The 21,832-nt window shown below is 40.4% G+C and overlaps 1 protein-coding gene across 1 annotated transcript in view; it reads right to left on the reverse strand.

Moving 5' to 3' along the window:
• The window catches only part of GOLPH3 (golgi phosphoprotein 3), a 33,352-nt gene extending 12,926 nt beyond the window's left edge, over positions 1-20,426 (reverse strand). Inside the window, exon 1 of the mRNA XM_059833560.1 lies at positions 20,214-20,426. Within this exon, the coding sequence (XP_059689543.1) occupies positions 20,214-20,426 (213 nt within the window). The remainder of the gene's footprint in view (positions 1-20,213) is intronic.
• Positions 20,427-21,832: the final 1,406 nt, after the last annotated feature.

The raw sequence follows: 21,832 nt of genomic DNA on the forward strand, positions 1-21,832 counted from the left end.
ATAAAAAATATGGCACTTATGAAGTAATAATCACCTGAAAATCAATCTTAAGTAAAATATGTACTATAGTGAAAACACAAATGTGGCAATCACTACAAACCATAGAACAGATTTTTCAGCTTGAATATACTAAACAAAAAAAGGATAAAAGTTTTCAAGCAAGTATTTGGAATAACTACTATTTTGTCATTCAAATCCTCTGAAAACATATATTTCTAAAGCTTGCATATTGTTCTTATATGGACTGCAAAACTGCAAACCACATTTATTCTATGAACCACACCACATCTACCACACTTTTCATCTATGTTTCTGCATTGAGATTTGTCTGCTTAAATGGCAGAACAGAATATTTGACCCAATACATTTACCCAATATCTAGAAACACATGTATTGACTTTTGTACTCCATTGCTCAACAATTATGACCAAAAAAAAAAATCTTGTAAAAAGGATTCTATTTTACCTACAAAGTAGCCAACACAGTTCTTAGATACTTAAAAAATATTCCAAGACAAAACAAAATCATTCTAAGAAGTGTTTTGCCTTTTGAGAAATGGCTGGAGAAACACTTGGTACGATGTAGAAAGACGTTCTGAAACTCCTCTAGTGATGCATCTCTGAAAATATCTACTTTGGGATACTTTAGAGAAAAGTGCTGGAAAGAAGAAAAAGAAAAAAAGAGAGCACTCCCTTTCATAAAATATATCTTAACCAATAACAAAGATTAGATTAAATCAAGAGGAATTCAATTTTATTCCATTCGTAAATAAAAGCTGCCAATGTATAGAGGTACAAGACACATACATCTGAAGTCCACTAAACTTACAACCCAGTGCCTAACTAATGCGTGCCATTAAATATAGACTTTCAGGAACATGATAATATTTGTTTCCATCTAGCACTTAGCTATTTTGAAGAGCTGTATTATATAGATGACCAATACTTCTGAAAAGTCTACAAAAGTTCTGAATCCCTAGAAAGCGATTACTGAAATATGCCACAGATATTTATTTAAAAGGCCATAAAGTTGGAAAGGGATTTGAAAAGTTATCTAATCAGCCTTCTTTTGATAGTTTTGAGTATCAGCTACCCTCATAATTCAGCCATTCTGTAAATTAAGATTTTGGTTGGCACCAGACATTTCTTTGCCAAAAACCATTCAATATAAGGTGCACTATTTGCCTGACAAAAAAAAAAAAAAGAGATGACTCCTACATTCTACTGTTGCCAAACAGCCTCTTTACATAATTTTTGAAATCCAACAACACATATTTCCATCTAAAGATCTACTGCACAAACTTACAGCTGTGGCACGGAAAGTATACACTTCTTTCTATTCACAAGTGTTACTAATATTATGCAAACAATTAAAGTGATAAATTCTTTTTCCCTTTTTTTAGTAATGAAAACTGAATTTATTTTTAAAGTGAGTATTTTTCAGTGAAGTGACATCAACTATACTGCTCCCAGCAGCAATTACCAGATATAAACTCCTCTGCTGCAGCAGTTACTCAACATATATGGCCACAGGCTGTGGGTTGCAGAGAAACACAGGATCACAGGATAATTCAGGTTGGAAGGGTCCACAGGAGATCTCTAGTCCAACCTCCTCCTGAAAGCAGGTTCAGTTATGAAGTCAGATCAAGTTGCTCAGGGTTCTATTCAGGCAAGCCTTGAAAACCTCCAAGGATGGAGAATGCACAGCCATCCAACAGTTTTTAATCAAGTGATACTGAAAGGCAGCTCAAAAAAGATTATATTCTTTGTAAGTGGAACTGCTTGCTCTGGTAGGTTAGTTGACATTAAAATCATGACAACGTACACTACCTCACCCCACCATTTTTTTCCTGTCTTGCCCCGCCCTGCCACGCCCATGCCCACCCCCCAACAGCTCAGAGTTTTCAGGTGATCCACTAGTGGATGAAGAAACATCACATTTCAATACACACAGATTGTACTGCTATTAACACAGTGAGGAAGGAAGTATTTTAGAACAGTCAGTGTCATCCTGAACATTTTTCAATCCATTAAACTGATCCTTCCAGATAGTCGAGGCAGATGGACTGATTGTTTTTGGCACTTACTGCAAAGACCTCAGACAACTGAAGGAACCTTCACAGGTGGTCAGTTTAGCATACAACAATCTAACTAAATCATGCTTTAAGTTAACTCAAACTTCCTGGTGTAACTGAAAATGAGTAGAAGCAGACATTCATCTTGACCACTGCAAACTGCTTCTTGATGCTAGAAAAAGGTGCACAAAAGAGAAACAATAATGCTCAGCATTATAGAACTACTGCCTATTAAAGAAGCTATAGATGGACAGTAAAGAAAAGAGGAGTGAAAGGGGTAGAGAGAATAATATACAGAGAGGGAGAACAGCAATATAGAATAATGTACCATTTGCACAGAAAACTTTCTTTTTTCCACAGACAAGGACTAAAAGGTGGTAAATGAAGTTACCTCACAGGTTGGAAAAGTCAAAGGCCAACTTCTTTTCTATGTTTCTATACAACTGTTTTTATAGGAAGGCAAAAGTTTAAAAAAATCCTTTAAAATTAGTTAAATTCATAGGAGATTGATAATGAAGTTCGACAGACAGCAATGGAATCTGTAAACCATGCATGGCCTGGGAAGCCCCCACCCACTTGAAGTCAGTGGACACTGGACGAGGAGTTGTCATTCTGTGCACACCCATTCCCTGAGCATGGCCTGGCTATTGCTCGTTACAGGTTATGGAACAGGAAAGGGATTTGGTTTGACCTTTTAACAGTGTTCTCACTGTTATTCCGAATACCTAACAGTCTCAAAACACTTACATTGATTGAAGATCAAAGATCACTATTTAGAGATGCAAGTCATTCCACTACTTAATGCTCTTAAACAGCATGAGTTTTCCCACAAACAGAACACCAAATATTTTTACTTTATCTGTCTTCCTACAAGTCTTTCATAGTTCTATAAACATCCTAACTCAATGAAATACTTATTTCATTAAAGTTGCTAAGCAGCAGGGGAAAAAAAAAGCCTTAGAAGGCAGGGAATTATTTTTATCTGACAGCAGTCATGCTAGAATAGCACTTTAAGCTATGAATAGCTTGCAAGACAAAATTTTAAATCTATGTTGATTCAAAATTTGAAATAATGTTTACAACTGTCATGTTGACACAAACACAGCACAAAAGTATTTTTCATCAGAGCTGACCTAGAAATTTTCAGGTAGAAACTAGTTTTGCTAGAGAAGCATAAAGGGAAATTAGAATAAAGTTTGTAACACAAACTTGTTACCATGTTAACTTAGAAAGCTCAGACTTTCCACTCAGGTAGGGCAAAGCACAGAGCTAAGACTAAGATCCTCTTCCTGCTTAAAGAGCAAGTTATCCAAAATTCCATGTTCATTAGACCACTTCTCTCCCACCACCTCCTGCAGCATTTGTTCTTTCTCCTCTTCCCATGCCCCTTACCCAATTTCCAGTTCACACAGGTCTTCCTATTCAGTTAGCCATTAATCACTTGAAACTCTCACTTATTATATAGTCCATCTCCTAACAGTGGCCCTGTGCCTCGGTTTTACCCAACCTACCTTATCTTCCACTCCCTGCTTTTACCTTGCCTCTTCAGCAGCAACTCCCCGCCACCGAACTGTGACACCCTCTCTCCTACAGCAGCCCCCTTTGACACCTCATCTTACTGCGACATGTACTACATCAACTTTTCCCTTCCAGGTTTGTAAAGATCTGAATTTCTGTGACCCTCATGGATTTCCTTAGATCCGTTCACACAGATGGTGCAGACAAAATAGCAAAGTATTTACACTATACATGGTGAGCAGCCATCTTACTCTTATCTCTGCTCCAAGAGAGGGATAAAGCCACATGATTTTATTAGCAGACATACAATCAAGTAATCCTTACCAATACATGGGGTCTAGCTTTGCTGAGCAAAGCACAAGCTCTCACAGCTTCTTTCTACTTACTGTAGGAATAACCCAGCTCAGATCTGCATACAAAACAGTGTAAACATATACTAGGACCCAGTCTCCTACAGATGCTGGCATGCAGAGTGCAACAGAAGTCAGGGTTCATACACATACCCCACAGGGAAGGAAGAGGCAGAGAAGAGACCCTGAGTGGAATCATCCTACCAATGTCCCTTAAAACTTTAACTTCTATTATTCCGTAACAACATCCTTTCCCAGTTTGCCTCCGAGATCCATGACTCTCGAACATCACAAAGCTATACTTAAAATGGAAGAGGGTTCTAGCACTTGCAAAAAAGTGTTTACAATGATTCCTAGAAATTATGAGAAGTCCTGCATAGACAAAGAAATAATGTCACTCAGCAGCTCAAACCATATCACCCCAGCTGTGAAAAACCTAATGGGATCATCTGTTTATGCGGTAATGAAGCCATAGCTAGATGGGCAAACTAGAGAGAGATAGAGAAAACAGTTACATATTAGCTCTGATAACATCCTAGTATTCTGAATTTGATAGCTATTCAAATATTTTGTTGAACCATTCAATACTAAGTATCACAGAGTAAGAGCTGTTGCAGAAGTATTTAAGTACACTTCTACAGAACACATTGGTTTCCAATTTTTCAAGACACTCAAAATTTAAATGTCTGGATATTTAAAATCCATAAGTTACTGAAGAGATTTTGTAATTCAAAGATTATTCATAAATCTTTTTTTAAATAAATACAGGTAAGACAACACTTTCTCCATCTCTGATCCAAAAAGGCACTGCAGTAATGACTACTATAATTTACTAAGTATGTAAAAAAATCAGAATTAGAAAATTCTAACATGACCAGACCACCTGAAGGTATTTGGCAAAGATCAGTGCCAAGTATGTTAGCGATTTCTACACTATCAATGCTGCTTAAGACCTTGCACAGAACTCCAAAAACATTTCACTTAAGCACAAAACAGGAAAGCTTCATGGAGCAGTCATTCAGTTCCTTCTTACATTGCTCCACTCAGCTTCCAGGCAATTGTCATGCTAGCTCTATTTAATAAAAAATAAAAAGACCCCACCCAAACAAACCTCAGTATTTTCTGTTTCCCAAGTGCAAATTAAAGCCAGCCAGCAGTAGCAGTGCAAAAAATACAATTAAATAGCAGATGCCATTTTACATATACAGACATTACCTCAAAATATTGACAGAGAAATTATCTTTAACGGATTACAGAGTGAAGTTTTAAAAAATACTTCCTTCAAAAAACTGAGTACAAAGGATTCACAGAAGACCAGGTAATCTCTTACTTAGAATACTTTGTTTTACATGTAAGAGTTACTAAAAATCTCTTCCCACTACAGAAATACACATACTTTCTCCAATTCTTCAGTTAACTCAGAATATGACAGCAGCATTTCCACTAAACCTGGCACAGACCAGAAAAGAGTGGGGAAGAGTGAAAAATCCATTAAAATCTCTCGTGTTCAAAAAGAAAGGAAAAAAGAAGCACTTGCAGAGTTCCAACCCTTAGGCTTCAAGATACACACATGGTAATAAAAAACCAACGTGTTTACCTTACTTGGTTAAGGCCACCTGTTTACAGAATGTTGTACAGCACAATGTAGACTGCAGCTGCCAGTGCACTGCCTGATCTAACTCAGTGAGTCTCGAGATTACTTTGTGGACCACAGAGCGATGGTAAATACAAATCAGCTTTGCAAGACTTTTAAAAAAGCATTATAAAGCCATGTAATAGTCTGAAGGTAACTGAGGGTTACAACAGCCTGCTCACCAAAAAAAAAATGTATTTCTTTATTTTAGCAACAACAGGCCCCTCAGGCCCATCCTCAGATCCACACAGACCCATATTCAGTATCAGAGGTCAGTGTTAGGTCAAAGTTTTGGCCCTGATTCAGTCTCAATTTACATTTATTAAGAACCACAACAGCAGAGCTTCCCTGGGATAATGCATGTAACACTGCCAGTCTACTAAAAGCCTTTTCATTTTATAATCAGACTTAACAGCACTCCTTAAACTCTCACCCAGCACCCTCTACTTAAAAGCAAAACAAAATATCTATGGTAACCAAACTGAAATAAACCAAGCAATTAAAGGGGAACCTTCTGAAGGAGAAGCATCATTAGAGCTACCCAAACCCCTGAATTCCTGTTCTCAGGAAATTCCAAATTCTTCTTTTTATGAAAGATGCAAACAAAAAGACTTCAAAATTTGGTAAAGAATGCAATTTCTGAAACTTCATGTAGAGACAGCAGAAATAAACTGTTGTTTTAACCCTTTCCAGCCATGGTAGCCCCATCAGAAGGGGAGCTAGCCAACTTGTAAAGTTATAGAAAGCCAAGATAAACAACAGTTATAGCTCCTGAGGAGTTTGGAGTACTAACTCTGAGGCAACACATCTGACAGTCTAGCAAGAAGACACGAAACCCGTAAGTTCAGGGATTCTCAGCTAGGAGGCACAATCTAGGTTAAAGAAAGCTTTCACTTTAGAAAACAGGAAATTCTGAATTTACAGGTAGCCTGTTTTCCATTAGAAGAATATTTCAGAGGAAAAATTCCAACCAGTTCTATTTGGATACTGAAAGATAGAAAAATTAGACTTCTTGAACTCTGCTGGAGTTTGCTATTAATTTTATTACTTCTGCATGGGTGGCACTCAAATACTGTGCTGGTGGTAACAATATAAAAGCTCTGAGACATAAAACTGTTGTTTTGTTTATACACAAACAAGCATCTAGCTTTCCCAAACAAGGGTTTCTTCCTTGCCACCTATTCTTTCTGATATGTGGCAGACTATTTTTATGGTATGTTCTCAAAAATCACAGATGCCAAACATACTGGAAAACATTCTGTGCTTGTTGGCATTATGGGAAGTTACTGAGGGCAATTACAGAATCACAGAATCACTACGGTTGGAAAAGACCTGTGAGATCACCAAGTCCAACCATCAACCCAACACCACCATGCCCATTAAACCATGTTCCACAATGCCATGTCCACACGTTCCCTGAATGCCCCCAGGGACGGTGACTCCACCGCCTCCCTGGGCAGCTTATTCCAGTGTCTCACCACTCTCTCAGTAAAGAAATTTTTCCTAATATCCAGTCTGAACCTCCCCTGTCGCAACTTGAGGCCATTTCCTCTTGTCCTGTCACTAGTCACTTGGGAGAAGAGACCAACACCCACCTCTCTGCAACCTCCTTTCAGGTAATTGTAGAGAGCGATGAGGTCTCCCCTCAGCCTCCTCTTCTCCAGACTGAACAACCCCAGTTCCCTCAGCTGCTCCTCATCAGACTTGTGCTCCAGACCCCTCACCAGCTTCATTGCCTTTCTCTGGACATGCTCCAGCACCTCAATGTCCTTCTTGTAGTGAGGGGCCCAAAACTGAACACAGCATTCAAGGTGCGGCCTCATCAGTGCTGAGTACAGGGGCACGATCACCTCCCTACTCCTGCTGCCACACAGGCCAGGATGCCGTTGGCCTTCTTGGCCACCTGGGCACACTACCAGCTCATATTCAGCCGGCTGTCAATCAACACCCCCAGTTCCTTTTCTGCGGGGCAGCTTTCCAGCCACTCGTCCCCAAGCCTGTAGCACTGCATGGGGTTGTTGTGACCCAAGTGCAGGACCCGACACTTGGCCTTGTTGAACCTCATACAATTGGCCTCGGCCCATCAATCCAGCCTGTCCAGATCCCTCTGCAGAGCCTTCCTACCCTCAAGCAGATCAACACTCCCGCCCAACTTGGTGTTGTCTGCATACTTGCTGAGGATGCACTCGATCCCCTCATCCAGACCATCTATAAATAGATTAAACAAGACCAGTCCCAAAACTGAGCCCTGGGGAACTCTGCTTGTGACCAGCCGCCAACTGGATTTCACTCCATTCACCACAGCTCTCTGGGCTCTGCCATCCAGTCAGTTTTTTACCCAGCGAAGAGTGCATCTGTCTAAGCCACGATTTGCCAGTTTCTCCAGGAGAATACTGTGGGAGACAGTGTCGAAAGCTTTACTAAAGTCCAGGTCGACAACATCGACAGCCTTTCCCTCATCCACTAGGTGGGTCACCTGGTCATAGAAGGAGATCAGGTTGGACCTCCAGGTCCCGTTAGTCGCTCTCACCAAATTTACATGCCAGCATAATAAAAATACAGTTTGGGGACCTGTAAAATATACAAGGTTCAGGTCTACTATTAAGATGAGAATAAGAAGAAACAGCTGTCAACAGATGTATAGCCTGAGATGGACTAACTAAAGCAAATGTGGAACTTCGAAAAAATAACTTTGAAAGTCAGTTTAGGTCATTTGTAGGACTGGGCAGAACAAACTGAGTAGTCTGCTGGTATGTGGGGGACTGATTTTCATGTTGCATAGCACAAAGAGCCTACTTATGTCTCACATTTACACAGCATGTCATGAAGGGAGAATATACCTGCCTACTCACTTTGAGTAGTTATCTCAACACTGAGAAGGAGACTCACGTTTTGTATATACATAAATTCAGGCATCTTTTCTTAGAGGTACTTAAAGTGGCAGAGAGAAACACCAGGGGAAAAATGCAGGAAAAGAAACTGAGGACAAAATGATATCCTGGTGTTTAATTACTTTCCCAGCATAAGCATCTCTTTCAAACTACTACTTTGTGCATACCACTTCAATTATTTTTGCTTCGAGAGACTCATTTCAGGTTTACTGACCTTTCAAATCAATGTGACAGCATCTCATTTTAACCTCGCACAAAACCATGTAACTGTAGAAGGTATGTCCTCCCCCATGTCTTCATTTTTAGCCATTTGAGGGTTAAACCCAAGAATGCAGTCCAGCAAAGCCTGAACTGCTGCTGAAGACAAAGTATCTGTTTTTCCACCTCATGGAAGCACATAACTGTTCTCTCTTGAGCCCACAGTAGCATTTCTGTAGTCAGCTAGATGAGCAAGTGGTCTGTCTGAAAGCTAATGGTCAGTCTCCTCATCTGATTCACCTTGCAGGTGAACAAATTTCAGAGACAGCACGGGAAAGGGAAGGAACACAGTTGGGACAGACAGCAAAAGGCAAAGCATCCCCCTCAGTGACAACCCACACTTCAATGGACAAACTGCTTTCAAAATCTGAATAGTTACAGCTAGAATTATTCACTTAGTCTTTGGAATTAAGAGCTCAAAAAAAAAATCATACATTATTGGGCTACCTGTACTGAAGCCATTCATGAGTACAATCTGCTCAGAAAATATAAATGCTTAATGCTTAAGGTATCATGCACTATATTCATCACTACCTTCAGCTCCCTGTTTTGGACCTCAGCAATGATTACCCTGATCATCATAAATTTGAAGTTATATTATTTAAATTTGATGGGACAGCAATAGCATCCCTTTCCGATTCTCTGAAGCAATAGCAAGTTATTTCAGAGGTGCCTACTACCCTGTTATTAGCCAGCGCAAAGCATAGACAGAACATAATAATCCAAAATCATCATCTGTCACCCATTTGAAACCTACTGCAAAAGACAGGCAGAAACAATTTATCTCAAAATACGGGCTGTGGCGAGTTGTATTTCATAATGGACTCAATCACAGTTGCAACAGAGCTCTCACTTTTTTAGTCAACAAGTTTCTCTCTGAAGTAGTAATTTTGGTATCTACAGAAAGACAGCTGGGGTCGGCAGAGGGAAAAGGAGTAACAGCACACTGTCCAGGGGCACTGCAGCAAGTTAAAAGTTAACAGGAATTTTGATCTGCCACATCTCAACAATGGCTGTTTCCTTCCCCTTGCATCCCATCTGCAACATGAGAATCTGTTGCAAGCAACTTCACAACTTTAATCTGCTTCACAGTGACGACTGTGGATGACAAACACTGTTTTTAATTATTTTGATTTTAGTGAAGAGTACCAGTAGACTGAGAAGCATATGGCTATCATATTCCCCCAAAAGACGAGAACCATCAATACACTGTTTCCTTTACGTAGTCTCTCTACAATTACTAATACTATGTTGAATTTTTGAAAGCAGGTGGAATCACCTGAAGAACTTCTACAACACATCTCCTTAAAGCTGTTCCCAAAGACAAAGAGGTAAAATAGAAAATATAAGCAGTATATATATATAAAAAGGATAATGAAAGTACCTGGTTTATTTGAAATTCTGTGCTAAAACATAATTTATATCCTTTCTGTTGACCCAAAAACTTCATTTTATGAATTCCAAATGCATCTTTCATCAGTATTCTTCTACAACAGAAACACTATGTCCTCTTGGATACTCATGTAAAGTCATACAATTAAATGGACATACCAGGAGTCAGTGATAGGAGGGGACAAAGAATAGTAAGTGAACATCAGCTTCTGATACCTTTACACGATTCTGTCATTCCTATCCTTTTAGCTGAAAGTAAAATTGCTGATTAGAAGGAAAGAAAAATTGCCTGTTATTGTTGCAGGTAAGTAAGTCTCTTTGTGATAATGTAACTATAAGCAGAAATCTTAAGATGATCAAAGTTAATAACTACAACAACTGAGTTACTACAGTAAGTTTATGGATTCTTTAGATACGAAAAACTCTTAAAAAGTATTTTATTTAGGAACATCATCATTCTATAAGGAAGAACTAATACGATTTGTGAATCTCCTGAAGGGAGTGGAAGTCAGCAAGATTGATACTATTTATGCTGAATGTAATATTGAGAATGTTTTACAAAAGTATTTGTCCAACAAATCTAATACCTGACTTTTTCAGTCAAACCTAAAAACTTCAACCACATCCTTCTTCAGAGCAGGAAGTTCTTATATTAGAAATAAGGTACTTTCAAAAAAGTTTATCTAAGTTTTTTTCTTCCAGCATATTGTTGCAAGAAGCTTCTCAACATAAAAATAAGCAAACAAGTCTTATAAAAATGAACACAAAATTAAAAAGAAACCACAAACATTTCCAAGACCTCAATGACAAATAGAAAAACTGGTCAATACTAGGAGAACTAACTGTATATTTATTCTGGTAATTTGAAGCCCTTAGATGCTCTTGTGCAGCCAGCCAGCATTTGTTCCTCCTCAGCTAGGTCCTATACAGATTTCTATAAAGCTCCAATTCAGCTTCAGTAACCTTAGACAGACTGTAAACATATGAAGCACCTTAAACTCCAGTGAGAACCAATTAAAAGTCTTTTTACCAGCATAACTAAACTTACTTATAAGAAGCTGAGGGAAAATGCAAACAATAGAAAACAATTATGGAAGAGGAAAAAAAAAGGAAAAGCTTCACTGCAACATTCACTGAAGGCAGGTTGAAACGTCCAAAATTATTTGAGCCAAGGTAAAATTAGGCTGCTCTCACCACTGATATCTTATTATATTAATTGATCCATTTTCACCCTCAGGGCATCAAAAAGATCTGTTCTTTTCTTTCCAGTGCAGGTTATTGTAATTTAGTCTACCTGAAGATGAGTATAACCACAGCACAGAAGCTGCAGCTGACAGTAAGTCTCAAACAAGAGAACCTGACATGGTCAAATTGTGCATGTGCTTTAATGACCTAGAGATTCTCTGTTACTTTCTCATATACATTCAATACACATGTATCAATTTATTAAGTCTAACAGCTATCGATTCATTACCTCTAAGAAAATCTTATCGACTCCATGACACTACAATGCTGCAAATGCCAGACACAAAACCAAATTCAGCTTCTGTGGCAGCATTCTCTGGCAAGACCAAAATCAATTTCCTGGCAAAGCACTATGTGGTCTTACCCCAACCTATTCACACTCAGACGAAAAGATAATGTTCAGGGTTAGGGTATTGCTTAAATAACTCTTGAATAATAGTTTCAATCTCTTCCCTCCTCTACAGACCTGTAAGACAAGAGAAAAGAAGAAAGCCTCCACAATTCTGGAATACAAGAACAATAGTCAGCTGAGAACATGCTAAAATTTTTTTTCCTCATGTTTAGGTTCTAAGACAATAAGCAAACCTGAAACGCAAAATTGATTTTTGGTTTTGACAGCAGTAAGATTCAATAAAATTTATTATTATCTAGAAAATTAAAAAAGACAAACCCTCCATTTTTCTTATCTAATTGTTTTCACTTCCATTGTCTGATGTATTTTGATTTTCACTGCTTCTGTAGACCAATCTGTTTTAAGACACATTTGGTTCAAGACATGACCCAGCTTCACCTGACAGAAATGCATTCAGAGAAAGCTACTTTGTCTGTATTCTATAGATATATATGTAATAACCAAAACAGAGATTAATTTTTCAGGTAGATCTTAAATGGGTACAAAGGAATTTCAGATTCAGTAAAAGAAATACAGCTCTATCTTGCTACATTATTGGAAAAAAAATGCATTTCTGTGTGTATACACACTCAGAGAATGACTTCAAACATTTGCATGGATCTTGTAAAACCACCTTCCATAAGGGTCCAATCTCTGTTCTCCATACTTTGTGCAAATAAAGATGTAATTAATTTGTGCCATAACCTGCAAATTGATTTCTACACTACCAGCTATTGTCACTGAGCATAAAATCTGACATTTATTTGAAAGAAATGTTTAATTACAACTTGTGCTTAAATCCTCCACATCAGCTATTTCACTCAAAAAAACAAGTCTTCCCACGGCAGTAAGCAAATATAGCAGGATCAGAAAAATAGCTTGCATCCTGCCTAGATCTAGCAACCAGAAGCTTACAACACAAACCTTGCACACACTTAGTGTCTCCTAGCAGTGGGCTGACCCTGGCTGACAGCTAAGTCCCACATAACAGCTCCCCCAATGCCCCCCAGCGGGGTGGGGGGGGAAAGAACAGGAAGAGCAAAAGCGAAAAAACAAAACAAAACTAAGTGATGCAAAACACTCACTCACCACCTCCCACAAGCAGACTGTTGCCCAGCCAGTCCCCGAGCAATGACCACCTACCATGCCCTCCCGTCTTCTCATTGCTGACCATAAGACTATACAGCACAGGATATATATCCCTCCTCTGGTCAGTTGGGGTCAGCTGTCCTGGCTATCCCCCCTCCCAGCCTCTTGTGCACCCCAACCTAATCGCTGAGGGGTGGGCAGAGTGAGAAATCCTTGACACTGTGCAAACACTCTTCAGCAACAGATAAAACAGGGGTGCGTTATCAACAGTTTTGTGTTATCAACACTGTTTTGGTCAAAAATTTAAAACATAGCACCATACTGGCCGCTGTGAAGAAAATTAACTCTATTCCAGCCAGATCCAGTACACTTCTCTTAAAAACAGTAACAAAAATGTAAATCTGGTATGTTCTTCTAATACTGACAAAGCAGGTCTAATATAGGCTGACTAAACAATAGATGGAAGTTTCACTGACTTTGACTAACTAGGCCACATTAAAACTACAATTCCCTCCTCCAGGCTTATAAATATACTGAATCTGCCCCCAAATACAACAGCTATCCCTCCCTTCTACCTTTTCTCCTGTGGTGGTCACAATTTAAAAGACTATGCGTTACTTCAAATTGGGGAGCTGTATAATGTTTCATTTTGAGTGATTTGCATCTGGTCATTAATGCAGATGGATTTCCAGAGTCATGTTTTGGGTGTACAAAAGGGATAGGGATTCCTCTCTTCTTGGTGTAAACTTCCCCTAGTTTCCTTTCAGTTTGTTCTTTCCAGAACAGGTCTCTCACTTGTTTCACTTACCCAGGTGCAAACCATTTTCAAGAAACAGATTATCTCATAATAATGCCATGTCAACATTTTAATTACGAGATAAAAAATTCCACTCATTGCACTGTTCTCACATTAAAAGGAACAAGTTCTTCCATTTAGGGCTTAACATGTACTAACTGTAAAGGGAAAGTCTCAGCCACAGACTGCAGATGTTGCTAAAGCAGAAGTCCCATTTAAATATCCAGCACAGACAAAGCAGTTGTAATTAGTCCTTCCTAAGTGATTAGTATAGATCGAACATCCATCTGGCATTTACCTCAGCCGAGCCAATAGATGTTTTATCTGCCTTCTCCACTGTGCAATGCAGAAGACATACTGAAATGGCAACACAATAAGTATGGAATGCTTCTCTCGTGGGAGAGACTGTCGAATGTGGAAGTGCCCAAGTAAAATCAAGTGTCTGCTGAAGTCAAAAACGGAAATGCAATGTGCTGTGTGGTACAAGAATGACTGGCTAAATAGAAACCTCATAGTACAGCCCATGTACAAAAGACATCTAGCCTGGCAGTTAAGGACTCTGTAAATAATACAACCACATGATGCTATCTAGTAAGACCATAAAGGCAGATGACTAGAAAGTGTATAGCAATAAGCAGCTTACAAGTGCTTAAAAGAGTATCAGCAACAGAAAGATATGCAAAAAGCTCAACAGACTAATTTCCCAGTGTGATGAATAAATCCTGTAACATCTACAAATAATAAGAGTGCTATGAGTGTAACACGTCTCCAATTACAAAGATCTAGCCTGCAAGACATACTGTTTTACTATCTTAATGGTCCATCACAAACAGGAAAAAAAATAAAGAAAAAAAGAGTTGAAATGCAGTAGTTTAGTACAGGATATACTGGGAGGAGGTGGAAAGACTTTGCATGTGTAACACTGGTTTGCAGTCAGACTAAGCTTAGTCATAGTACCACACACCTTTGTGCTCCTACTCATTCAGGCTTACACACAGTGCACTTAGAGGAAGAGAACAGTCGTGCACTATTTTATATGTAACCTTGTAATTTTTAGGTCTGAAGAGTGTATGTGAAATCATTCTGCAGTAACATTTTATGAGTATTTCTGAAAGAAAATATTACTGAAATTGATGTAAGACCTGTTTGCAAGCCGGGAAAAACCCAATGGAAAGTGGCACATGATAAGTTGACTATTATTGTTTCCTTTCTTTACCAAAAGTTAGGAGAAAATAGATTGAGAATGTTGTCTATGCAGAGGAAACCGAGCCACACGTTTACTCCAGACTGACTAGCTTCCCCATCCCTGAGTAATGCAACACAGAAGTGTATATGTGCTGTAGTAACTATTTGCTCTGTAAGAAAGTAATTCTTGAATATACTGGCTGCAACACTTAGCCTGCTCAATTTAGCCTTGCAAAGAAGGCCCATTACATGTAGCTTAACTAATTGAGATAAATGCTGCAGTACTTGAACTACTTTAGGATCAAAGAACACCTGAAATAATACTTTTTCTTTAATATAAAATGTTAGTTTTCAGTTCCATGATTACTTCCCTTCCAGCAATTAACAGCAATACATTCTCACATACACTTCATGCAATTTTTTTAATAAAAACAGCTTGCTATAGGGAGAGAAAGAAGAGTTACAGCTTTGTTTTTTAAGAGCACTTTTTAAGTTTTTAAGAAACTAAGAAACATCACTAGAAAGGCTTTGACAATGTTTTTGTCTTTGCCGTACACTAGGCAGCTTGACATCAAAGAAGGGACAACACTATACTCGAAGTTATCCATGAATAAATAATATAGATTACAGATTAGCCATGCTGTAAAAGCGGGGATAACCACACTAGCTGCATGCAGAACCATGTAATATAAACACCATTTCAACACATAAAGTCAAACTTGTATCCAAAATGCTACTTCCAAATCAGCATGTCCTCCAAAGAGCCCAAAAGCAGGATTTACTCTGCAGCACAGTAAAGAGGCACTTCACCGCATCTTGTAGCACACAGAATTGGGGTACTCCTCCTCCCACACCTCCTATCTTCTCCTAGTCCATAATTTCCGTATGGACATGAAATAAAAAAAGGACCAAAAAGGTAGGCAACTATGAAAGAAAGAAGTTTTCACCGCAGACATTACACACTTTGTTGTTATTAGGCCCTGAACATTTGAGAAAAAGCACATCTTTGTCAAGGTTTCAACACATTCATACATCATTCTTCAACTGAAATGCCAATTCCCAGTAGACGCCTCTTCATGTTTCACTCATTTGTCTCAGAAATTTTCTGGCAAAACTTCGGAGCTTTTGAGTTGACATTCAGGCTGTTGCTGAAACTTTTTTAATGAGAGAAAAAAACGACTAAAAAGATAGAAAGACACAAAACAGGACATCGGAAGCAGGAAAACTAGCTCCCTAGTAACTCATTTCAATACAACAAAAATTATCATAAACTGGAGACCTTCATGTGAACTATTTGTACAAAAAGCTACACTGCAACACTAAATCCTCAGCAATAAATGAAGTTTCTGAAGGCCAAACATGAGTAGTAAAGATCCAGGATACTTTCTGTATCTAACAGTGATTTGGTATTACTTTACTCTCACAAATGATGTATTAGTCTTCACCAAAGAAAGGGTAAATAAAACCAGAAATATTTACTATCGCAGTAGACTGCAGTACATGATGATTATTTCAGCACACTTGCTATGAATTTTCTTTCAGCAAATAAGGAATTAGTTACATATCAAGTATTTTCTCTTAGTAGTTGCCATGTCCCTATAGCTATTTCAATTTGTTTAGTTGTGGCACATTGTATAGAGGATAGGAGCAGCTGTGTGCATTGCTGTATTTAAATAGATTCCCAAGGTATATGGAGACAGAGCACCAAAACAGGGAAAAAAAAGAAAAAACAAGCCCCTACATGTACAAAAAACATAAATGAACTTAAATAGAGCAACATTTAAAGAGTACAGCCACCTAGCAACCTCTCAGTTTTCTATGGGACTGAGTTACAAGATGTCTGGAAGACCTGTAATGAACAAACTGGCCTGCACTCATCTCTCAGCTGTCATTTTTAAATCAGCTAACTTTTAATATTTGTCACTCCCTTCTTTCGGGAGTGATGACCTCAGATGCTTCAGTAGTCCTACAGAATAACCTCCCTTTTGCTGTGGCTTTGACCTATCCTACCGCAATACTATTCTTAACCTAATACAGCATAGTATTTTATTTCAGTGAGTACTTTTTATTCCTATAGCAACAGCCTATTGCTCTACTCTAAATGGGTGAACATGACTCCCTTTCCCAGCTATGTTTCTGAAGGGTTTCCAAATAAGTGTAGGTGTTCTTGTGATGCTCCCCAAAGAATTCTAGTAATGTATTTTGTTCCACTCTTATTACCTGCTCCTCCAAGGACACTGCATCTGCCATGTTGTGCAGGCATGCACATATTTCAGCCACATATCCCTTATAACCTATCTCGACCTTGGAATACAGACATAGTTATGTAGACACAGAAGATACAAACTGAAGAGGAACAATTGGTGGAAAAGAGCAACCAGTACACATAGATCATGTACAATTTAATTAGGCCAAATGGGACAAAAAAAAAGCCACGTCCAGGAAGTGTGTGCAAACACAGTTGATTGTGTTCAAGCATTAAGAACGGGATCGAGGCATACTGTGTTTGTTTTAGGGCAGCTGGACATTCCCATCACTGAACCCATACTGCAGCAACAACCAGGCAACAACTCAAAAGTTTTGCTGTTGTTACAATCATTGCAGCATCCTGAAAGCAGGATTCACATATATATCTAAAAATCTCCTAGAAACATTGAACTCATCAATCCATCCCTGCCTGGATCTTCTGGAAAAACTCTCTCCTAAAAGTAAAGATTCTGCCACCTACACTTACAAATCACAAACTGCAGCTCTGTACATGCGAGGCATTTTGTATACAATTTACATGGTGTTAAGCCATATTCCAAGTGTTTAACTTCAGAAAAAAACTACCCAAAAAATTGAAAGCAAAGTTGTCAATGCATATATTAGTGACTTTTCTGAGAGAGAAGCTATTTTTAAGGAAACATGTTCTTTGGCCAATTCAGACTCCTTTAATATTTTGTATTTCTTTTAAACTCAAATTATTTTATCCTGTTGGAATAAACGGGAAGGATATTATTAGCTTTAACTTTACTGGCTTTCAGTTGAGCTTATAGTTCATACACCTGCCTTTGCCTTTCCCTTAGATTTTGTGTAGTTTCATAATTATACTTTACAGACCCTATATTGCTTTTCTCTGCTTGCTGTCTTGAGAAAGTCTCACACAAATGTCACAGGAAATCAATTCTATTGGAAGTAAAAACTTTGTAAAAAGCATTTCCAGATGTGTAAAATAACTAAGTTTCACTACTTATCATTAGAACAATAGGGAACAACAAAAAACATTAATCTTTGAAAACAAGTCTATAGTTTTATTTCTGGTTTTAAAAGGAAAAAAGCGAAGACAAAGCGGTTTACATAGCGTGTGAGAGAGGGGTATGAGCAGACTCAAAACTAAAATACAAACCCAAGTGATTCACATCTAACAAAGCTCAGAAAAGGTGTATGCTACAGTTTGTGCACATAAACCCCCTATCCTAGACATAACATTATCATTCTTTTTGTCTGATGTCTCAACTGCAAAATCCCAAGGGAGTTATAAATATTCGTGCCACTGTAATCACTCAGCTCCTTTTTTCATACAAAGGAATATTAGATTATCTGCAGTGTGTGCCACTGCAGTATTTAGCTAAGTTAAATGATTTATAATTTTGATGCACACCAGTGCAAAGGTGGATTTTTAGGCCCCATGTCAACTATTAATTTTTGATACACAAGGAAGACTTGGACCACATATTCTTTCTACGCAGACAGAACGCTCCCTACCTTGAAATCTTTACAGCCTAAGGCCCACAAATTCAGCAGATCTAGCACTGGAAAGAAAAAAGAGCTGAAAGATCACTCAGTTTATCCCACCTTCCTCAAGGCAAGACCTCCTACGCAATCCTGCCATATATCTGTCCTGTCACACCTAACTTACTTTACTCTGCAACTATGCAGGTGTGTAGAAAGAGAAATGCACATATGCATAAGTCTTCAATTCAACAGGTGGAAGCACACATCACTGTGATTATCTACTGAGTTTATCAGGATGCCATGGCAAGGTCCACCTGAAAAAATGGAATTACAAGAATATGGCCTAAAATACACAATCTGAGAGAGAAATAAAATATGTTATTGTAGCAGGTATATATAGATATATACCCACACACATTAGAAAATGAATGTTAACCAGGAAAACTATTCTTTAACCTATTAGTTATCAACCAGCAAATTTATTTTAGATGCAACGCACTGTCAAAGAACATATAACTTACCAGCTTCCCTCCCCCATTATTCTGTGCTCATGAACATGCAGAGTTTTAAGAGACTTCCACCCAAATCAATGAACTGGCTTCATTAATTTGCTTGCCACTAAAAAAAGCAGCAGGTTGCTTAATTAAATCCATATTATAACTGATATCTAAAATAAAAAGTGTACTACGCTTCACCATACACCCCATCAAATTAAACCGTTTCCCCAAGAGCACTGACTTTCTGCAGTGTGCATGCTTTTTAGGTTACCTCTTTCAAATGAAAGAAAAATCCGACACACTGGTAGAAGTACACCTTCCTCAGTGACTGTTGTTCACAGTATCACGACAAACAATTAAACTATAAATTCAGTAAAAACACGGAATTATGTAATAATGCCATTTCCTCATTGTGACACACTTCTCATTACTCAAGGCCCATTTTTGTCCCATGTATCTCCCCCAATTTTAAGACATTTTTCACATGTATTAGTCTAGAAAGTCTTAATAGAAAGGGCTGCTAAGCATCCTAAAGCACCTGAGAACCCCATAAGTACCACAGAGATGTCTCTAACAAAACACAAGGAGCAGACAAGTCTTCCACATTAGAGCCATGGGTAGGTTGTAGGAGAAGGAGTATAAATATCACGGATCTGCCCAGGCCTCCAAGTCAACCACCAACGCCGACTAGAGGCTCCGGCCCTCATCTCCAGGTCCCTGCTTGCCCCAACCCCTACGCCTCCTTCCTTGAGATACTACAAACACAAGAGCCTCTCTGCGAACCCCCCCATCCAAAAGGTGATCCAGACTTTCTGCCAGGGTCGCTCTCCCGAACATCCAAGCACCCTCCTCACCTCCTCCAAAACACCGAGCCTGCTCCAGCATGCGCCCCTATCCCCAGCAACATCCCAGTCCCCGTCCCCAGCAACGGCTCTGCCCCAAACCCGCAGCAACACTCACCCAGCAGCGCCCTTGCCCCCATCCCACCCACACCCTTGCACCACTTAGGCTCCCTTTTCTTATCAACGCCCTCCATAAGCCCCCGAATAATCGGTGTCCCCTCAGGCACCCCGTTGCCGGGCCCCTCCCCAGCAACACCGGGCCTCACCAGCCACCCCCTGCCCAGCGCCCCTCATCTCGGCCCGCCCCAGCCCCGCCGCCACGGCCCCGGCCGCACCTCACGGTCCTTGAGGCCCAGGAGCAGCACCTCCTCCATGAGGGTGAGCCGCGTTTCCTTGGAATCGCCCTTCTCGTCGTCGCCGGACTCGTCCCGGCGGCCTTCATCCTCCGGGCCGCCCCCCGCTCCCCGCTCCTTGTCGGCAGCGGCGCTGCGGGAGGCCTCGGTCCGGCGCTGCACCAGGCCGGAGCTGCGCTGGGTCAGGGAAGTCATGGCTGGAGGCGGCGGGAGGGCAGAGGCCCGCCGCGGGGAGGGGGGGCTCGGCGACAGCTCGGAACGGGGGGGAGGAGAAGGGACGGCAGACGCTCCCGCCTCCGCCCTATCCGCACCGGGGCAGCGGCCGGCCAGGGGGAGTCATGGGGAGCGGCGCTCGGCCGCGGCGGGGGAGGCGGAGGCAGCGGGGGCCGGCGTCCCCCCCTGCGGCGGCCGAGCTGGCGGAGGCGGCTTCTCCTCCAATATGGCGGCGCGGGCTGATGTCAGCGGAGGATGTGGCAGCGCCGGGCGGGGCGGGGCGCACCGGAAAGGGACGCGGGCGGGAGGGGCCCCCCGCGGGGCAGGGGGCGGGGGCGGGGCGGGGCGGGGCGGCCGGGGGCGCGGCTCCTCCCCCGCGGGCAGCGCGAGGCGCGCCAGGCGTTGGTGGCCGTTACCGGCCGTTACCGGCCGTTGCCGGCCGTTACCCGGGGCTGTGGAGAACGGTTAATCCAACGCGCCGGGAGAGGGGCGGGCCGGTGCGCGCAGTGCCATAACCCAGGGGCGGGGTACTGCACTCTCTGAAACTAATGTGGGTTTTTTCCCTAAGAAAGTGCCCTGTTTACAACCTTAAGTCGCCTTGATTTCATTTTTAGCCATAAGCCTGTGTCCGATTGCTAGTGCAGCCCCCCAGGAACATATCTCCGTGTGTATATATACACACACGGATATATGTATGTATCTCCCTACGTATAGACACGTATGTATTTATAAGCTCATCAACTAAGCTCAAGCGAGCTCTCAACAGTCTTGATGTCAAACTGCGGAGATGGAGTCCCTCGGCCCTGTTGTCTTTTCAAACCTTCAGCCCTTTTGAACACGGCACACTAAAAACTGGAAAAAACTACTTACCAAGGCTAAATCCCATATATGTTTCCAGGTAGCGTATTTTATGGCAGAATAAAGGTGCTTATGATGCAAGGGTGGCCTATACTTTTTGGTCCACAATTAGAACATTGCATCTGCCATATTGAGATACACAGAGACATACATATATATTTTAGATTAAATACATAAAAAGTATGTAATATATATCCAAGATATAAAAAAAATATTTAAATAAATGTAGAAAAGTTACAGATTTTTTCTTTTAGGTGCACCCTGTTTACCAAGAGCTCCAAGTCACTTTCTAAGTGACTTTAGCCTGCATGGTTTCCCATGCCACCAATTCTTGCGTCATCTGCTATTGGTGATAATGTGGTATAGCTTCTTCAAGATCACTGATAAGAAAGAAGAGCAGACAGACAAAACCGATCCCCGGAGGATCTGAATCTCTCACACAAGTGTGTGCTGATCGTTCCTCCTCTGTGTTTTGAGGCCTGCCAATTACTCACAGTCCACTTACTGTGTGGCATTCTGATTTTTTTTTT

This window comes from Gavia stellata, chromosome Z (assembly GCF_030936135.1).
Source record: "Gavia stellata isolate bGavSte3 chromosome Z, bGavSte3.hap2, whole genome shotgun sequence".
NCBI classification, from domain to species: Eukaryota; Metazoa; Chordata; class Aves; order Gaviiformes; family Gaviidae; genus Gavia; species Gavia stellata.